Source organism: Peromyscus californicus, unplaced genomic scaffold (genome assembly GCF_007827085.1).
Source record: "Peromyscus californicus insignis strain IS unplaced genomic scaffold, ASM782708v3 Scaffold_4__1_contigs__length_199733344, whole genome shotgun sequence".
NCBI lineage: Eukaryota > Metazoa > Chordata > Mammalia > Rodentia > Cricetidae > Peromyscus > Peromyscus californicus.
In genome coordinates, this window is record NW_026294562.1 from 28,965,829 (window position 1) to 28,985,284 (window position 19,456).

Below are 19,456 nucleotides of genomic sequence, written 5' to 3' on the forward strand. Positions count from 1 at the left end.
GGTCTGAAGGTCAAGATTAAAGTCACAGGAAAAGCTCAAGGATTAAAAAAGCTCAGATGAAAGTATTTTCATCATTTTGTCCCCATGGACCAGAAACTTCCACACTGGGGACAGCATAGAGATCAGTCAGAGAAAGAATGAGCTTCCCTACTCAAACTGTCATCACGAATGGGACCTCATTATACGTATATGTGTGTGTGTGTGTGTGTGTGTGTGTGTGTGTGTTTATGCATATATGTGTATGTGTGTTCCATTGGTGTAGACCAATTTTATATGGTACTGAGTTACATAAAACAGTTTCATAGAAGTATACACTATACTTTGTGCATATCCTCCTTGTCTTCATCCTCTTCCCTTTTCTTAATATCCATTCCCACTAGGCTCCCCTTAGTCTCACACAGTTTCAATTCCACTTTCATGCCATACTACATATACGGTTTTATGTATCTATATAAAATCCAAGACCAACAAATAAGAGAAAACGTGTAACATCTGTCCTTCTGAGACTGACAATTTGCTTAATATGATTATCCTTGGTTGCATCCATTTTCCTACAAATGTTTATTTCTTACTGAAAAAAAAATGTACATGTATGCCAACAGAGGAATGGATAAAGAAAGTGCAGACCTTATTCCAGAGACTTCTGGAAAGTTAAAGCTAACAGTCCATGAGAATGGACTGTTTTTTAAATCCCTTTACTATATACATGAAGAAAATGAGGCCCAGAAGAGGAAGTCCAAGGCTTCTTCAAATAAACAGTCAGATCTAATTTTCTACAATATGCTAAAAACAAGTAAAATTCAGACCAAGAGGAGATGTTGCTGGGGATTACAGGGTCTCTTTTGCAGATCAATAGTCTCATAGATAAAAGAATTTAAAATGAGCTTGGAAAAAAGCTCAAGGATAATTTTATTGGAATGTGAGAGGAAAACAATGGGACAAATTAGGGATCTCAGCAGCTGCTGGGAAGAGAGAAGTGGACAAGGGGAAAGTAGAAAGCCATGTTTCCAGAGAAAGAGGAAGCAGACAGACTCCTCAGTGGGAGGCTGGCCAGTGCAGAGAGCGGTGATCTCAAGAGAGAATGCCTAGCATGTCTTAGGACTCTGGCCATGTCTGAAAAGGGAGCTATAAAGAAGGAAAGGAAGAAGTTATACTTTCTGCATCAGAAAGCAAAACATGCCCAAGCTTAGCAGTGAGGCCTGTAGCAATTACTGAATGCCTTGATCTTATATCTTACATTTTTGGTGTTGTGGGACACTCTTCCTGAGGAGGTACAAACAAAAGTCTACTCATCAAAGATAGGGAAAAATGTCAAATCAAAGTAAGGATGCCACTAAAGTCCAACCAATGAGTTTTATTGGGATCACTTAAGAAAATGGGTAAAATGTTACTTAAGGAGCAGAAATGGTTCAAAGCAGCTGTATCACCAATAGCCTTCCCCAGAATAGGTGACAGCTCACAAGAGCTGTAGCTAACAACTTGCAGGTAGGTCAATAGGCTGTAAAGTGTCTCTTCCAGTCAGCTCAGTCAGTCTGAGCCTCTGCCAAGCAACTCAGCTGGTTGAGGGTGCCTCTCAGCAATCCTTACTGCCTACATAAGCTTGGGGAGGAAGGGATATGGTGAATCTGATTTTAGTTTCAGGGACTTCCTTAAGCTTCTGAATTGTTTACTTTCTGATTTTAAAAGCTTCCTTAGAGAATGGAACAAATACATGTCCCACCCCCTTTAAAACATCTTGGGTCGTAAAGAGCTTCCCCCTAAGATATAATATTTCATCTCCAACAAATTACTACTCAACAATAGGGCTTGCAGATGCCCAGTTATCTGTAGAAAATCATCCCCAATGTTCCACTCCAGCCCCTATGTCCATCCTCCTGCTCCTTTGCCACACCTCTCTCCAGCACTAGCAGATGTAATGGAAATAGCATGTTTATTATTCAAGGAGGCTGAATTACTGGAGAATGTTATCATTTACTTTCTTAGCTGGCTGCACTCTCTGTGAATCATTTTCCATTATTTACTGTAAAATTGTTTCCCAAATTTGTGTACATTTTCTTACATGGGTGCTTCAGGAAAACATCTTCTCAAACTGGAAGTCTGAGCTTTATTTCATTTCATCGTGTGGGGTTTTCCAACATGTTTATAGTTAACCAAATGCCCATCAGAATGGTTATCTTATACAGAGCTGTTTAGAGGATATCCATGTGCCTTGTTAAACATAATCTATCCAAACATATGTAGCTTTGTATAACAAATATACATGTGCATTAGTTTTAAAACTTCCCTTGTAGAAGTCTTTATTTAAATTGGCAAATGCATACATCTACAGATTTGTTAATGTTTGCTGACCTAGAATAAACAAGTTAAAGATCCTTCAAAATTTTTACAGAGGAGAAATTAGTAGGTATGTTAGTTTTTTAAAAGATATATACATATAGCAACAGTTAAAGAAAAAGAGGCCATGAATTGAAAGGGAGCAAACTCAGGAGGGTTTGGAGGGAGGAAAAGGAAGGAAAAAACGATGCAATGTACATTACGGTTTTTAAGAAGCTAATCTTTCCTACCCGGTGATGGAACAGCTCCTGAGGGCCACATGTGGCACATGTGACTGTTCGGCTGCAAGCATTCCATGCTGCGGCCTGAACTCCAGTGCTGCTGAGCTGACTGTTCACTCAGTAGGTGGGGAAAGCTTGTTTTCTGTATCCATACTCCATAGAAGATGAGAACTAAATTATCCCTTCTTCAACAAATATCAAGTACTTGCCATTTGCCACATCCTGATATAGCCATCAGAAATGTAAAATATAAAACAACAAAAATTCTCAAACAGAAAAGAAAAAAAAAAAGCACTGAACAACAGTCTAGCTGGTTTTATGGAGAACTTTCTTTAATTGCAGAAAATGAAGCCCAGGTGAGGTTTGGGTGTTGGTGAAGGACACTGGGCAAACTCCACCACAGACCCCAGGAAGCTCTTCCAGACAGATGCATTCTATTTTGCAATACCACTGCATCCTACTTCCTTAATAATGATCTTTGCTTTACAAACTCATACATCCAATGGGTCACCTTTATGTGAAGAGTTGTTGGGCCTACATTTAGAACATCTGGAGCCCACAGATCGGTGTGCCAGCCTTCCTGGATATTCTGCATGTGGGAGCTTATGCTCTAAGTGTACAAATCACTTCCCGATGTGACATGTTTTGAAAACAGGCATTTTGATACTTTTGCTATATAAAACAAATTTTAGAGGGGATTTAAAGATGATTGTGTGTCTTAGGGTTTCTATTTCTGTGAAGAGACACCATGACCATGGCAACTCTTGCAAAGGAAAACATTTAATTAAGGTGGCTTGCTTACAGTTCAGAGGTTCAGTTCATTATTATCATGGCGGTACCTGGTGGCTGTGCAGGCAGACATGGTGCTGGAGAATTAGCTGAGAGTCCTACATCTTATAGGTAATAGGAAGTGGTCTGAGACACTGGGCAGTATCTGGAGCATATGTGAGACCCCAAGCCCACCTCCACAGTGACACACTTTCTCCAACAAGACCACACCTACTCCAACTAGACCACATGCCCTAGTCGTGCCACTCCCTTTGGGGGACATTTTCTTTCTAACCACCACATTGTGAATATTTTATTTTCCTATAAATTGTTAAAAATTTTACCTAGTTAGTGCCTCAGATGAACTAATTGATTAGTTAACTTAAAATGCTAAGATGTTATTTGAAAGAGTTCTAATTTATTCCTTTGGGACAAGGAATATGATTATATGAATGTAAAACTGTAGAGAAAACGTTGCAAGGTGGTTAGGAAGGTTGGACAACATTGCCTTGTACATTGTTGAGCTGTGGGTACATTCATATTGTACTAATTCCCAATTGACAAGTACAACCAACTCAATTAAATCCAGATTTCAACTATAGTAACAACAAAAAAATGCAAAACAAATAGGTCCTGATCTATGAATTCATGTACCTCTCAGTCTACAGAGAAGACAAATAGACATTTTCACACAGTGCAATACGCATTGTTTGAGAGCACCTTCTCCCTCTATTTATCTGTGCCCTATATGAAGTGAGGAATGGCACCACCTCAGTAATTCCAGTTCTCAGAAATGAAGTGAGTTCAGCTTGATAAATGAGAGGCAGGGGGTGTCGTTTGTTTCCCCGTTTGTTTGTTTTGAGCACTTTCTGTGTGCCAAACCCCAAACTTCTCACTTTACATGGCTTTAATCTGCATAGTAATCCTGGGATTTGTCACCTAGACAAAGAAAAGATAGAACACTGGGGGGAAGTATGCAAATTCAGTTTACATGTGGAAACACTATTCAGAAGTTAACCAGCTGAACTAAAATTAAAATAAATGTACCAGGCATGTGAGCAAGAGGGCTAGGACTAGGAAGAATGTGGAGAGCGCCACTGTGAAGGAAGCCAGTCTGCTGTGTCTAAATGCTTCGAATGTTTCTACTCGTCTTAACTTTCTTTACTTTTTATCTATGTGTTTGGGTGTGTGCCAGCATGTCTGTCTGTGCATCATGTGCCTGGTGCTCTCCGAGGCAGGAAGAGGGCCTTGGATCCCCTAGAACTTGAGTTACAGGTTTCTTAGGGTTGTTGGTTGCAACGTGGATGATGGGAATCTGATCCTGGTCCTCCTGGAAAGCAGCCAGTGTTCTTAACCACTGAGGCATCTCTCCAGCCCCAGTGTGCTTACTGTTCCTTAAGTCAGCGACTCAATTTTAGGACATTTGCCCTGCAGGTAGCTAAATAAAAGTGCAATAAAGAGATAGGAATTAGTCTGTTTTGACTCCTGGGACAAACTGTCTTCGACTTGCACATCATTTGTCAATAACAAATTGCTTCCAGTTCTGGAGACTGAGAATTGTGAGATCGAGACACAAGACACATGAATATATGACAAGGACTCACTTCCCATCTTGGACATATCTCCTCATTCTCACACTATGGAAGAGGTAAACAAACTCCTTTAGAAGGGCACTGAGGCCACTCACAGGCTCTGCTCTGTGACCTCTTTACTCCCTACAGTAACACCCCCCAATACTATCATGCTGGGCCTTAGATTTCAGTGAATGAATTTAAGGACAGACATTCAGTCTCTGGAAGAATAAACATGTTCATCACAAAATTGTTTGTAATAGTAGCAAGCTGTGAAAAAAAAATGTCCATCTGTAAAAGATTAAATAGTAAACCCTGGTAATCCCAATATTATTAAACTACATAGATGGCAATGAACTGATAGGAAGCTCTATAATATTTTTTGAGTATACAAATCCAGTTCAAAACTCATGGCTATAGTTGGCTTCCATTCCATTTTAATACTGTGAGTAAGTATTCAGGCTCATGTGTAGAATATTTCTGGAAGGGAACCTCAGGAACCAGTGAGCAGCATAGCTATCATTGGATACTGGAGCTGCCAGGTCTTGAGACAGAAAGGTACTTGTTGCTTTTCCCCTTTGACCATGTTTGGATAGCTTTTTATAGTGTTATCACTTAGACAAACACCATTTAAAAACAAAGATGATCCCACCCTCCCTTCTATTACTCACAATCATATTAGAGACTTTTTGATTTTGTTTAAAAATGGCATTTCAAAAGTATGTCAGCCTAAACAATTTTGCTGTTATTTTCTCTAATAAGTATCAGTGCATAATATTGACTACTCCATTGGAGACACACAGAAACATCATGACCAGCTAAGTCATTCTGCCAATGAGTGAGGAGATGATATCTCTGACGCAATTTCAACTAATGTCCCTCAGATCTGGATAGAGTGGAAGGAAGTACCCAAGGTGGCCATGCTAAATGAAGCATATATTATTTCTTAAGATAGAAGATTATAGTCCTGAATTTTCTCTAAGTCTTATGGTATGCCATAGTTTCCTAATGAACGTTAGATCCAACCTTCTGTAGGAAAGGGAGCAAAATGGCAGTGAACGTCAGCCTTATTTCCTGTCATTTAAAAGACTGCCATTTCAAGTCTTAGCATTTCCCCTTTCAAGATAGGCATTTATCTTTAAAAGGGAAGTGGAAGACTTCTCAGGTAATCTTCATGTCTGATTGCCTGCCGACAAGAACATGATTTCCCTATTCATTTATCTTCTAGAATCTTTGTTGGGCCATTTGCTTTCTCCTATCACTTCTTTGGAAGCTGTTACATTTGTCTCTCAAAAGGAAGCTGTCCATTCCACTCTCTTCTTCTGTTTTTACTGTATATTTAAACTAGCTGCTGTTATTGATTAATATGGACAGATTCTACCTCAAGAGAAGCAACATGAAAGAAAAGAATCAATATTTTCTCCCAAAAGATAGTGGAACAAAATGAAAGCGGTAAAGGGGAAGCCCATAAAGCCATCTTTTCTCTATGCCCAGTCCTTTTGAGAAGCACTTGTTCCCTGAACTTGGCACTTCTGTTAAAACCATAAGCTTATGTTGGATGGGTATAAATATGCACCATAGAAATCCCTGAAGCAGACCAAGTTGGAGGTACTGAACTTGTCTGGGACGTGACTTGGGGAGAGTAGGCCAAATTTTAGTATTTGGTTGATACTTTTTAAAGCAAATAAACCCTGAAAGTGTTCCCTCTGTTCCTGATTTGGACCAACAGCAGGCTCAGAACAACCGCACACTGCCAAGAGACAGGATGCCAAGAGAGAATGCTTTATGCACATTATTTGTCCTGCTCGAAGAGTGAGGAAGGAGAGAGACCTCAGACCATGTGTCAGTCTGCTGAAGTCCCTTCCCTGCCCTTTTCTTCTTCCTCTTCCTCTGTCATTCTCTCATCAAGGAGGAACTAGAGCTTAAGTGGAGTCTACAGATATGATTTACTTCCTCTCTGTCAGAGTTAGTGCTGGGTCCCTGGGCCAAGTAGAAGAAAGAGACACTGTTAAAAAAAAGCGCTTCCAGCAAGAGGATGAGGATGGTTGACAGGTCCACTCAAGTGGAGAGAGGGAAAATTACCAACCCAACATGTGACTCTTAGCTTGCTTAGTAGTGCTTCAAACAAGTTCGCACAGATGTGTTTCCTGAGCCTCACTCACTTACACCGTGAGTGTGGTTCCACTTAACAGGTACCAGTCCTGCAACAACATTGTACCTCCTTTGTCTCTTCCTCACAGAAATGTACCCTCCTGAAATGCCCTCCCCGTGTGTCTTGTGGTGCCAGACACTGCACTGAACACACATGTGCCCGTCTGCTTGTACCAGTGAAGAAGAATCATTTTCGCCCATTTCCGTTTCCTCTGGGTCCACAGCTGTGTCTGCCGCTTCCTCAGTAGCTTTAATCCTCTGCTTCTCTCTCAAAGATGAAATTCAGAGCTGACTTTTGGGAACCAAATCCCTGTCCCTTGCTACTGAGAAAAAAAAATCATCTACTAGATGGAAAATCATAGATGCATTTGCATGTGAATAAGAATTTCAACTTTTAGTGCGAAGAGTGAAAATCTGGGGACAGGAAACCTGTGTGACCTAAGGATGAACATCCCACATAGATTTCAAAATGGGAAATCAGAAATGACAGGAAGTAGCAGGAGACTGTAGAGTTAATTTTTCCATGTATCCAGGTTTCCAGGTAATAATAATACATGCACTCTTTCATATCCCTTTGTGTTTCTATGACGTCACTATAGTGCTAATACAGGCTGGGAGTTGGCCAGTGATAGCCGTTCTCATTCACTGTCTGTTACTATCAAATAATACCAAGCCATTTTAATTATTGTAGCTGTATAACACATTTCAATATCACAAAGTCTTCACTTGATTTTTTTCAGAAAAAAAAGGTATACTGTCATGTTGAATAGTCCCTTTAGACCTAGTTGTCAGCATCCAAGTGATGTTACAGAATTAATTCATTAATTTTCCTAATGACTGTCCTTAAATAGAGAGAAATCATCTTACTATCGAAATGTTTTAATTTGATCAATTTTTATGTAATTCGCTGTTTTTAATCAATTTTCTCTTCTTACCTGTAAGTCGCTTGTCCATTTTTATCTTATTACAATGACCAGAACAATTAAATACTATTGTTGTTTCAAAGAATTTTTGGTTTTAATGTTACAATGAGAGTCTACATTATTTCATTTTAAAATCCAATTAAAAGAGTAAACAAGCTATTCTATCTCATCTTGATAAAGTCTGCTTTTTCATGTTAACGTGTATTTCTCACAAATTTATATTAAATGACAATGGATGTCTCTAGTATAAATTGCGATCATCACACTTCACTTAATTGTACCTATCAACATAATATATTAGAGTAGATAAATCACTGGAAGTCTCTATGGTTCTTGATGCAATTTGTTCGGCTCTGGTGATCTCACTCACGCTGGGCAAGTACTCTTCCTCTGAACAATGCACTCAGCACAGTTTTTCTTAATGAGAGACAGTTGGAGTTAGTCGCCTGGGTTTGCCTTGAGCTTCCAGTCTGTCTGCCTCAGCCTCCGGACTGACTAGTGACCATTATGAATTTTCTCTATAATCATATGGAAGAATGGTCTGTATTTTGGTATATGTACTTGGATCTGTAAATGGGGTGTGTGTGGTGTGTGTGGGGTGTGTGTGTGTGGTGTGTGTATGTGTGTATGTGTGGTGTGTGTGTGTGTGTGTGTGTGTGTATGTATAAAATCAACATTACAGTAGTTCTGTCATTTGAAAAAAAAAAAAAAAACACAAGTAAAACATCCAAGTCTTGAAGTTGGAGTCAGGGTTTTCCCTTAATATATTGACTGTGTTTTCAGTTTCCTTGGTGTTTCTTGGTTGACATTCATTTTCTTTTGGTTTAATAGGTTTTGATATGTTTCATTTTCCATAACAATTACTTTCTTTATTTTATAATTTAAACGTGTCTAGCTTGAGTCCTCCACTCTTATGTCTTTAAGAATTTCTCTATGTCTGATATGTCCTGTCTGTCAGAACAACACAGCTGGGGTGTGTACCTCTCTTTCAGTAGAATGGAAAAACACAGAACAAAATAAAGACAGAGCATATCTCCCCTGAGATGCCAGAAACCACAGATCTACCCACAGGCGGACTTGGTGCCAGAATTCATTCTGCCAGCACACTGCATAAATTTAGTTAAAGTGATCATAGGCAATATTGCCCACAGGTATCTAGCAGAAATAAAAGATTGTGAAGGAATACTTTAAGCTTGGGCCTCAAAGAAATTGTAAGATAAAACTCCTAGGAACCTCCATTAAAATGATGTACATGTGTGAATATGTGTATATATAACATGTAAATATAGAAGTATATATTATATATAGGTCCATTAAAAAACATACAAAGACACACACATCATCAGCAATCATCCAAAATAAATTTTAAATTATTTATTTAAATTATAATTTTTAAAAAATTATAACCAATTTTATAAAGCCTGAAGATTTAGGAATACCCTATCCTGATATAAAATGACCCTATTGGATATGCTTAAAGAAATGAAAGAGCATTAGTAATATGCCTGAAGAGAAAGAAACTGGCAAAATTGATCATGGAGATTCAAAAGGACCCAAATAAAGGTTTGCCAATGAGAAATAATGTAAGTTTGAAATTCGAAGGACAAATTAAACACAAAAATAAACAGAGATATGGGGAGCTGGTGAATTGGTGAATAAATCAGAAACAAAATATATTTAGAACTTAGAGTAGAGAGAACAAAATAGAAAAGATCTAAAATGGAATCAAGCCGTGAGGGTGGGCTGAGGGTCTCAAACGTAGTTACTTGGATTCCCGTGAGAGTCAAATAGAAAGTGCAGAGGGGAGGAAACGCTGGGAGAACCAGAAGCTGAAGATAAAGCTGAGTCCTTATGTTCTAAAAACCCAGGGAGTTCCTAGAAAAGTAAACAAAATTCAAACTGCAGGAGCGCTGAGTCAAACTGCAAAACACCAAGGCCACAAAAGAAAAATGACATGCAATGGCCTGAAGTCAAATTAAGGATTGATTTCTGGAAGCTAACTTACATTGGAATTGCATCTTTAAAATCCTAGTGACGACACTCTGGATTTATTGTTGTATACTAATAAAACTCACATTTCACAAATGAGGATGAAGACCGTTCCGGAAAATCAAAGCCTGAGAGTGACTACCTCTGGAAAGGCATCATTTAAGGAACTTTAAGATAAGACACTTTGGGAAGAGAAAATAAGGCTCATGGCAGATCTGCTACCCGCATCAGATGGTGCTGGCACTTCTGCACACACCAGTAATTGCGGTGCTGGGAGATAAGACAGCTGGATCTGGGACCTGATGAGTTCCAGGGTTAAGGACAGACCGTGTCTCAAAATCTAAGGTGGAGAGCGATTGAAAAAGAGCCTTGTCATCAGCCTCTTGTCTCCACATGCACACACACACACACACACACACACATGCTCCCACACTCATCCCACACATACACAAACACACATGCTCACACTCACTCCCACATTCACCCCACACACACACATGCACACACATGCTCCCTCCTATTCCCACACTCATCCCCCACACAAAAAAGTTTAAAAAATACATAACAAAAAGATAACCTTTATATAATTTTCAAAAAACAACTCACACTAAAAAAAAATCATATACAAAGAAAAAATAAGATTTCAACCAAAAACAATTCTAGGTATTTAAAAGGTTCAAAATATGTTATTAAAATGTTCAAATATGAGGAAACTAATAATGTAACATCAATAGAAAGCAGAAATTATTTTTTTTTAAATGACAGGAGAAATTGCCAAAGGTACTACCATCAGATATTTCTCTCATTGACTGACAGTCAATTGTCAGAATTTAGTTGATAAGAATCTCAAAATTAATGTTATACTAGTGTAAAATGTTAATTTAGAGGAGATGGCTTATGGGTAAATCACTTACTGTACAATTGTGCATGAGGACTGCTTTTGGATGCTCAGGACCACTTAAAATCCTGGGTGCTGTGGCACACACCTGTAGTCCCACTACTGACGAGACGGGAAGCAGAGACAGGCGGATCCCAGTAAACTCATGGCCATCAAGCCAGACCTATGTGGCAGAGTTCCGAGACAATGAGAGAGCCCATCTCCAATAAAAGGTAGAAGGGGAACACTTACAGAATTTTATGAGAACAAAAGGAGTTACAATCATCTAACTGATGGCAGAGCTCCTAAACATCAAGAGGTCAGATATTGCTTGTAAGATAAAATTGCTACCTGTCATTCGACTCCAGTGAGGTGGTTGCAAGACTGTCATTTTCTTTGAACAAGACAATGGCTGCTACCCTTACAACTCTGATGGAGGGTTTACTGAACCAACCCAGGATTCTTTACCAGAGCATTTTACAACTTGAATTGTGTTATTGTGGGTCAAGGGCAACAGCCTACTGTCCTGGGCAAGCGAAGTTGTAATGAGGGTGGCAATCTTGAAATCCCCATAACACGAGTTGTACACAGAGAGTTTTTTTCCTACCTTCCTGGCTAGCACTGACCTCTGTCTTTTCCCATGTGTTTTTTTTTAAATATCCAAGAACTCAAGTCTCTTAATCCTCATTCAATTATAATCTTTCTAAATAGGAAATCTGAGGCACTATCACTCAGTAATTTTCTTAGGTACCTTTAAAAGCACTTGAAGATATAACCAAGAGATCATCTTGTTCAAACTCTTAATATAGGGATCTCTGTTCTGATAGCCTACAAATGGAAAACTAAATGTGGTTTTTATCACTTTTGCAACACAACTCTTTCTTTTATGCAGAATATAGCAATTAGAATTATAAGCAGAACCATGTTTTTCTATCAAAAATTATTTTCTTTCTCAGTTTTCTAGTATTATTAGCCTATTATTAGCCTTACCTATTGATATTGAAATGCTTTCTTTCATCTACCAAACTTAAAAAAAAAAAAAAAGGAAATGAGTACCAACACCCAAGACTGTTTTTGACTACACGTGTACATGTATGACCATTGGGTACAAACACATACATACACAAAAGCTTATTCAACATCCAAAATATTATATTCAAAATCAAATGTAACATTTGAAAGGATAGACTATGTATGAGGTCATTTGACAGATTTTAATGCAACATCTAGATCACATTTTACCAACACGGTTTAGTTCAAATTTTGCTTTCTTTAGTAACTTTTTAGGTAGCGTGCAAAATGCAGGTTTCATCATGACAGTGTCACACATACGTGTCACTGCATAGCTTTTGTCAGCCCTGGGTCCCCCGTCCTGTCTCCTCCATTCTTACTAGTCTTACCTGGCAAAAGTCCCTTTTATGCCGTCTGGTAACCTATACATGTGTGTTTACCCATGTCTACAAACTGCATATGGAGGAAAACATGATAGTTCGTCTTTTCCTCCATTGCCCTCTCTTGTCTCTCCCCATCAGACCTAAATCCTAGTAACCTATTTGTTGCTCTTTGTGATTTCCTGTTCCAAATCTTGGTTGTGTTTAAACTCTGGTCGACTCTTTGTATCTTCTTTTTTCACTTTCGCTTCGAAAAGTGACTTGAGTTTGGGGGTTGGAGTCATTTGCTTTTAAACTTATTCTTTAGTGTAAATTTTAACATAAATTCTCATAATATGTTCAATTCCAAGAATAAAAAGTAACCAGGTTGTTCTCTGTTTTTTTCATTATTATGTAAAAACCGTTTCAATTTGAGTTTTAAGGTTCCATTCTGTATTGATCTCCTGGTGGGAGATGGCTGTTGTAACCGGGCAAAACTCGTCCTGCACCATTGTTGGTCTCACTGACTGGAAGAGAGCACCTCTTGATGCTCAGCACATCTCTAGCATTTGTGTCCCTTTAAAACCTGCCTGTAATAGCAAGCAGAGTTCTATTCTCCTGCTTCCCAATGCTGATGAGGTATCTTTCTGTCTCTAGGAAAATTCGGTACCACTTGGCATTGCACCCTCCACTGTGAACAAACGTCATGAGTTTTTTAACTGATGTTTAATAAAGTTATTAACTGACACGTAAATAACATCTGCTGTCTTAGGTGCTTTTCCTGTTGTTGTGATCAAACACGATAGCAAATGAATTTAAGTAAGGAAGGGGTTATTTGGCTCACAGTTCCAGGTGCAGTCCACCATAGTGGGGAAGTAAGTCATGGCAGCAGGAGCTGAAGCAGCTGGTCACGTTCCATAGCAGCAGGAAGCAAAGAAGACCAACGACAGGTGCACAGACGGCTCTCACCTTTTAAACCATCAAACTACAAAGGCAGCAGCACGCAGAGAGGTTCTTACTGTGGGAGCAGTCCCTGGAAGAACTTGCAGTTTCACACTTGTAGGAGGCCTGCTCCCACCTTTTCAAGGGTTCCTATGAGGAAGAGAGAGAGATAAGAAATACTAGATAGAAAGATAGCAAAGAGGGGAAAGACAGAAACACAGGATAGCTTCAGGAGGACCTGGATCAAAACCCAAAGGTCCCTTCTGCCTCTTCAAAAGGGCTTTTTATAACAATGCCAAGGGGTGAAGCAAAAGACCTCCCCCTTGCTAGATCGAAGCACACTGCACAGCCAAGTGTAGACCCTTCCAAATACCTGCCAATCACACCCGTGGTCAAATCATCCTCTTATGCCATGCTGCTGAGGAAAGCAAGCTCAGATTCTCTAACCCTGAGTAATTTGGGCCTCCACAAATTCCCCCTTCTTAATATATTAAAGGACTCCTCAGCCCCTTCAGATAGACTGTGCCTGCCTTAGCACTGATGAGTCTTTCCCTCTGTGTGGTGCCAGTGAAGTCTGCACTCACAGGAGAAAGACTCAGCATTCTAGGGATGTCTTCTCCATTGCTTAGTCCTGTTGTTCCAGTTACAGTGAGGTGAATGGTGGACAATCTGATTCACCATGCACTTAGAGCACAGTGTCTCCATCCATACCCCAACCTCATACATGGGATTTGATGGAAGCACTGATTGTACTTTAGAAGGCTTGTAGCATTTTGAGACTATCCCTTGTGTTTATCTTTAAAATTCATAAGCCAGAGTTTGTAGCTAGAGTTTTCCTGCCTGGCCCACAGTCAGGGCAAATCTCTCTCACCTGCCAGTCCTACAGCCGCTCAAACCCAACCAAGTAAACACAGAGACTTATATTGGTTACAAACTGTATGGCCGTGGCAGGCTTCTTGCTAACTGTTCTTACAGCTTAAATTAATCCATTTCCATTAATCTATACCTTGCCACGTGGCTCGTGGCTTACCGGCATCTTCACATGCTGTTTCTCATCATGGCGGCTGGCAGTGTCTCTCTGACTCAGCCTTCCACTTCCCAGCTTTATTCTCCTCCTTGTCCCACCTACACTTCCTGCCTAGCCAATGGCCAATCAGTGTTTTATTTATTGACTAATCGGCAACACATTTGCCATACAGAACATCCCACAGCACTTCCCCTTTTTTTTTTCAAAAAGGAAGGTTTTAACCTTAACAAAGTAAAATTACATATAATTTGGGAATTTGGGCGTAGCTTCTCTTACTACTTCCTGCTGGAGGGGGGCGCTGTATCTTATGGGGACACAAAGAAAATTTTAGGATCATGGAGTAGTCCGTGAGGCTGTATCGTCTGTATCGTCTGAGCCAGTTGCCTTCAAACCATTCTGGATGTTGGATCATCTGGGCCATGGTGTCATCGGAGACCTTTCAGGGGGTCTTGGCTGGTCAAACCTGATGTATCTTAATCTGGAACAAATCAATAGCCTTTGGCTTTCTGTGGGAACAAAAGCAGAGTCTCCTTTCCAAAGCAACATATCCTTATATCCAAATTTTGAAGTCAAGGTACCTTTAAAATATACATTTTGGCATAACTCAAGAGCTTTTACAATCAAATGTTTTTCTGCAGTTAAAAATCCCAAAGACAACACAATCCAGATTCTCTGTGTAATATCCATTTTTACATGGCTTATTTTTTATACTACCTTTACTGTCTCTTTAAAGACTTTATTTTTTAAAACTATGTATTTGTTTCTATAACTCTATATATCACCTTTTTTGTCTCTTTCAAGCCTACATATCTTTTACACACATTGTAAACTATTACATCTGAATCTGTCTTATTGTGAATCTATTGCTTTAAGCTGCAGCAGCTGTGGCTGCTGGCTCTGCCCACCTCAGCTTCCCAACATGGCGGTGGTTTACCACCAGCTCTGGGAGCTATCGTGGGTCTATGCTTTTATGCTTTTATCTAAGCAGCGTGTAGCCCAGAAACCTCTTTTTTTTGTTTTGTACTAGCAAAGGATAAATCTATCACGCATCTTAATGTACCACTTGCAGAGGCCTCATTCCCGCCATACTGCAGGTCAAGCGCGCACACCAGGAACCCACCAGTAGCTCAAACCAGCAGCTGCCGCTCATTTGAGAGAGACAATTAGGAACTGTTTTTAGCTCCGTTTTAGAATCTTTTTTCTCAGTTTTTAGGTGGAAACTCTTGCCACCACGTTGGACGCCATTTGTAAGAGTTCCTTGAGCTGAGTGAAATGGGAAAATGAAGCACCTATATTAAAAATAATTCATGGCTATAATTTGAGCAACACCTAGGAATGTTGCCCTTTTAACTGATTTATTGCCTTCATCCCATATCTTACTTTTTTTTTTTTTTTTTTTTTTTTTTTTTGGTTTTTCGAGACAGGGTTTCTCTGTGTAGCTTTGCGCCTCTCCTGGAACTCACTTGGTAGCCCAGGCTGGCCTCAAACTCACAGAGATCCGCCTGGCTCTGCCTCCCAAGTGCTGGTATTAAAGGCGTGCGCCACCACTGCCCGGCCCTGTATCTTTTATGAAGCATCACTTTGTAAACCTAGGTAGGTGCAAGATTATTCTGATTTTACAGAAAAGAAAAAAATTAAATCTCTAAAATATAGAGAGGCTAACTGGGCATATGCGAAGTGATTGACTTATGCCATTCAATCTTATACTTTTGTATGTAGAAATGAATCAATATAGCTCAAATAGCATAAGTTCTTATAATACAAAATTAGAGACATTTAGAATCAAGTTGCCAATCCATCAGCACCTTACTACATAAATATAGTCTTCCTAACTTTTCATCAATATTATTTAAACCAAAGTCATGTTAACGTTCCTTCCAAGATTACATTTTCTAATGGCTTAGTTTCCTAAATGCCTTTAACTTCATGCTTTATTAGTTACCTTATGTTCTTCCAAACTCATTGTTTTAATCATGAAAATACAGCAAAAACAAATTCAGTGACAAATAAAAGGGGGAGTTATAGATGGGAAAGACTTCTATTTCTTTTGTCAACTGGAAGATAAAGTATAGTGGCACAACTATACTCTCACCACTTAAGAGGGTGAAGGAGGTGATCTCAAGTTTAAGGCTAGCCTGGGCTACATAATATCACCTTGTCTCACATACACACAAAAGATACAAGAAATAACATTAGGAGGAAAATTCTCATTTCAAAGAGATAATTTCTTTTTCAAAGTGCTAAACATAATGTAGAACTGTTATAATTTTAGTAAAGTATTTTGTAGCTGGAGAGTTTTCTCTCCGGGTCTCTCCAAGCCCTGGCAGTCCGACAGCCAACTTATAAAATAAATACACAGACGCTTATATTATTTAAACTGTTTGGCCTAATGGCTCAGGCTTCTAGCTATCTAGTTCTTACATCTTAAATTAATCCATTTCTATAAATCTATACCTTGCCATGTGGCTCGTGACTTACCGGCATCTTCACATGCTGCTTGTCATGGCGGCAGCTGGCAGTGTCTCTCCCACTCAGCCTTCCACTTCCCAGCATTCTCTTCTCTGCTTGTTCTGCCTATACTTCCTGCCTGGCCACTGGCCAATCAGTGTTTTATTTATTGACCAATCAGAGCAATTTGACATACAGACCATCCCACAGCAGTATTTTGCAGTCTTCCTAACATAAATATCTTTTTGAACATCCATTTCATTCTCAGAACTTAAGAAAATAGAACATGTATGATATAATATATAAAAGGCTTACAATTTGATAATAAGAGAAGATAAAAATACCAATGAATTTAATTGTACCTGGGGCAGGAGGTTCTTACCGTCTCTTCGAGTTTCTTAGAAAGACCTGACATCTTGTTTTCTAAAGCGTATCTGCAACCTACCTTCCTCCCCAGGAGAGCTAAAGCTGGTTCAGAAACAGCCTGATGTATGCTGGAGCCGTTAGTCTGTCCTCTGGTTATCATGATTGCTTTCTAACTTCGGATTCAAACCCTGGGCTGTGCTTCCAGGTTCCCCTGCTTTAACACACATCTTTCTGTTCCTCTCACACTGCAGAGTCATCAGAATTTGGTCCATCCCTGGTGATCCACACCACTGTCCCATTTGGAGTTACGTACTTGGAGCACAGTGAGGAGGAGGTACAGGAGTTAATCAGCCAGCAACTGGAAACCATTCTGCCGGGTTTGCCTCAGCCAGTTGCTACCAAATGCCAGAAGTGGAGGTATTCACAGGTAATCTAAGAATATAGTAGCAAAGTGTAGGCATTTTCTGGATCAGCTAGCAGAACTGATGTCACTTTATATTCCCCACCATTCTCTGGTAGGAGAAATGAATGATGGCATCTTTGAAGTTAATATGGGTTTATCATACATACGTGTGATTTCTACAGGTGTCACTGTCCTGCTACTTGTCAATGAGATGTTCGTGTCACTTTTACCAGTTTTGTCCACATCCCAGCACACCCTGAAATTCTGGGGTTTCTTATGCAGGCAAGACAGGTTATACAATCAAATGCAGCTGTTTCTCTGGAGATTTTCCAAATTGGCACTATGGCTGTGTGGTGTAGCCACTTTATCTAGCCTGATTTTTGCAGTATGTCACGTTAACATTGTGTGCATAGTTAGTTGCCAGCATTTTCTTTTTTATTGAGTTTTTACTTCAGTCTGAGTGGTGACAGCAGAGGTCTTTCATGAGTAACTCTAGAATACTGAACTGAACTGCCTTCCAGGGTAAGCTAACCCCGCTTATCATTCTTCTAGGTCAGCTTTAAAGCTCTTAATACAAGTAAATCTTGACTTAAACACACACAAACACTTTTACTAGAGTTGGAATACTGTTCACGGCAATGTCTTCGGATCTGTAAACTCGGTTGTGAAGTCATGTGGGGGTCAATGAAGCAAAGGTCAGATAGAGTGAAAATGAAAAGATGCAGAGACTTGGGTTTCCCCGCTAGGGTTTCTGAGCCCCTTGATGAACAGATTTGTGAGCGCTGTTGGTTATCCAGCTGTAGAAAGCCTTCAGAAAAAGTGGTGTTATGGGAAATCGCAGCAGATTCTGTATGTTTTAAAGGGCTTTCCAAATTAGAGGAAATAGTAAATTACTCACTAAAATATTGCAGCAGGTCTGTGTTTACCCATATCTTCTCAAGTTAAATTATACAGTGAACCTTTGGGGAAAATATTTACTTAAGCATGTCATAATCACTTTAGAAGACTTTGCTCTTTCATTTTAAGAGCGTTGAACAATCTCAATAGCTAGTGTCTCTAAATGATATTTAACTCAATTTTAGGTTGACTTGAAAAAGAAGCTGGGGAAAGCATCTTGTGATGATTTGAAGCTGGGTATATTGTACAGAAGTCATCCTGTCTATTGTAAATGCTCCTATAAAAGAACAGTACTTTGTGAAGTTTCTCTTTGTGCTCTTCTCATAAAAATTTACTAATAGACTAAAAAATAGTTTTTGAATCTACTCATTTCTTACAAGTTGATAATATTCTAAAATTAGCATTGTCCTAACCATTTAAAAAAAGGTTGTACAATATCACAAAATTTAATCAAGAGATTATTTTGAACACAAACTCTAGCAATGGTTTTAATTGGATGTTGAAATCATTCCACTGCACTTATAACTCTGTAGACTTAAAGCTACGCTGGCTGCAAAGGCTGAAAGGAGATGAGCTATTGTCCAGGATTTAAAGCCTGCATTTCCCACTGTTCATACACTTTCCTAGGATCTTGAATACCAGTCAACAAAGAGCAACACTGTCTTTGTGGGGAACATCTCACCCGTACACATTAGAAAAAAAAGGAATGACCAATGAAATGACTTAAATAATCTACTTACTTTTAGGTACTCTCCTCAAACAGTATGTCCCCAGTGCTTCTCAAAGGTCCATCTTAACCTTTGGAATTTGACAGAGAAGTGTCTTCCCTAAGCCTTGCCATCATGGTACAAGTGGCCTTGGTGCAATTAATCAACGTACATTTGTGTGAGAGTTGGATATAATACAGTACTAAACTGATAAGAAGAATAATGTAAACCAGAGACACAAAAAAGGAGGAGCAGGGGGCTACATTTTCTTTGCCAACCCCCTCCCCGCCACATCTCTGAGCAGAGGGTGCTTTTGAGGAGGAAACCTCAGCAGGATTTCTGTCTAGACCAGTTCCCACTGTGTTCCTTCTCTTTGTCTCTCCTCCCGTCTCTTCCTTCTGTTCTTCATACACCATCTCATTCCTTTTCTTCTCTTTCTCTGAAAGACAAAGTGCCAGAGCC

General features: G+C 39.4%; 1 protein-coding gene across 6 annotated transcripts in view; it reads left to right on the top strand.

The window, feature by feature from the left end:
* Rnls (renalase, FAD dependent amine oxidase) overlaps nucleotides 1-19,456 on the top strand; it is a 315,387-nt gene that overhangs the window by 241,211 nt on the left and 54,720 nt on the right. For all 6 annotated transcript variants that reach the window (XM_052761356.1, XM_052761357.1, XM_052761358.1 and 3 more), the window contains one exon: nucleotides 17,239-17,414. In XM_052761356.1, the coding sequence (XP_052617316.1) occupies nucleotides 17,239-17,414 (176 nt within the window). The remainder of the gene's footprint in view (nucleotides 1-17,238; nucleotides 17,415-19,456) is intronic.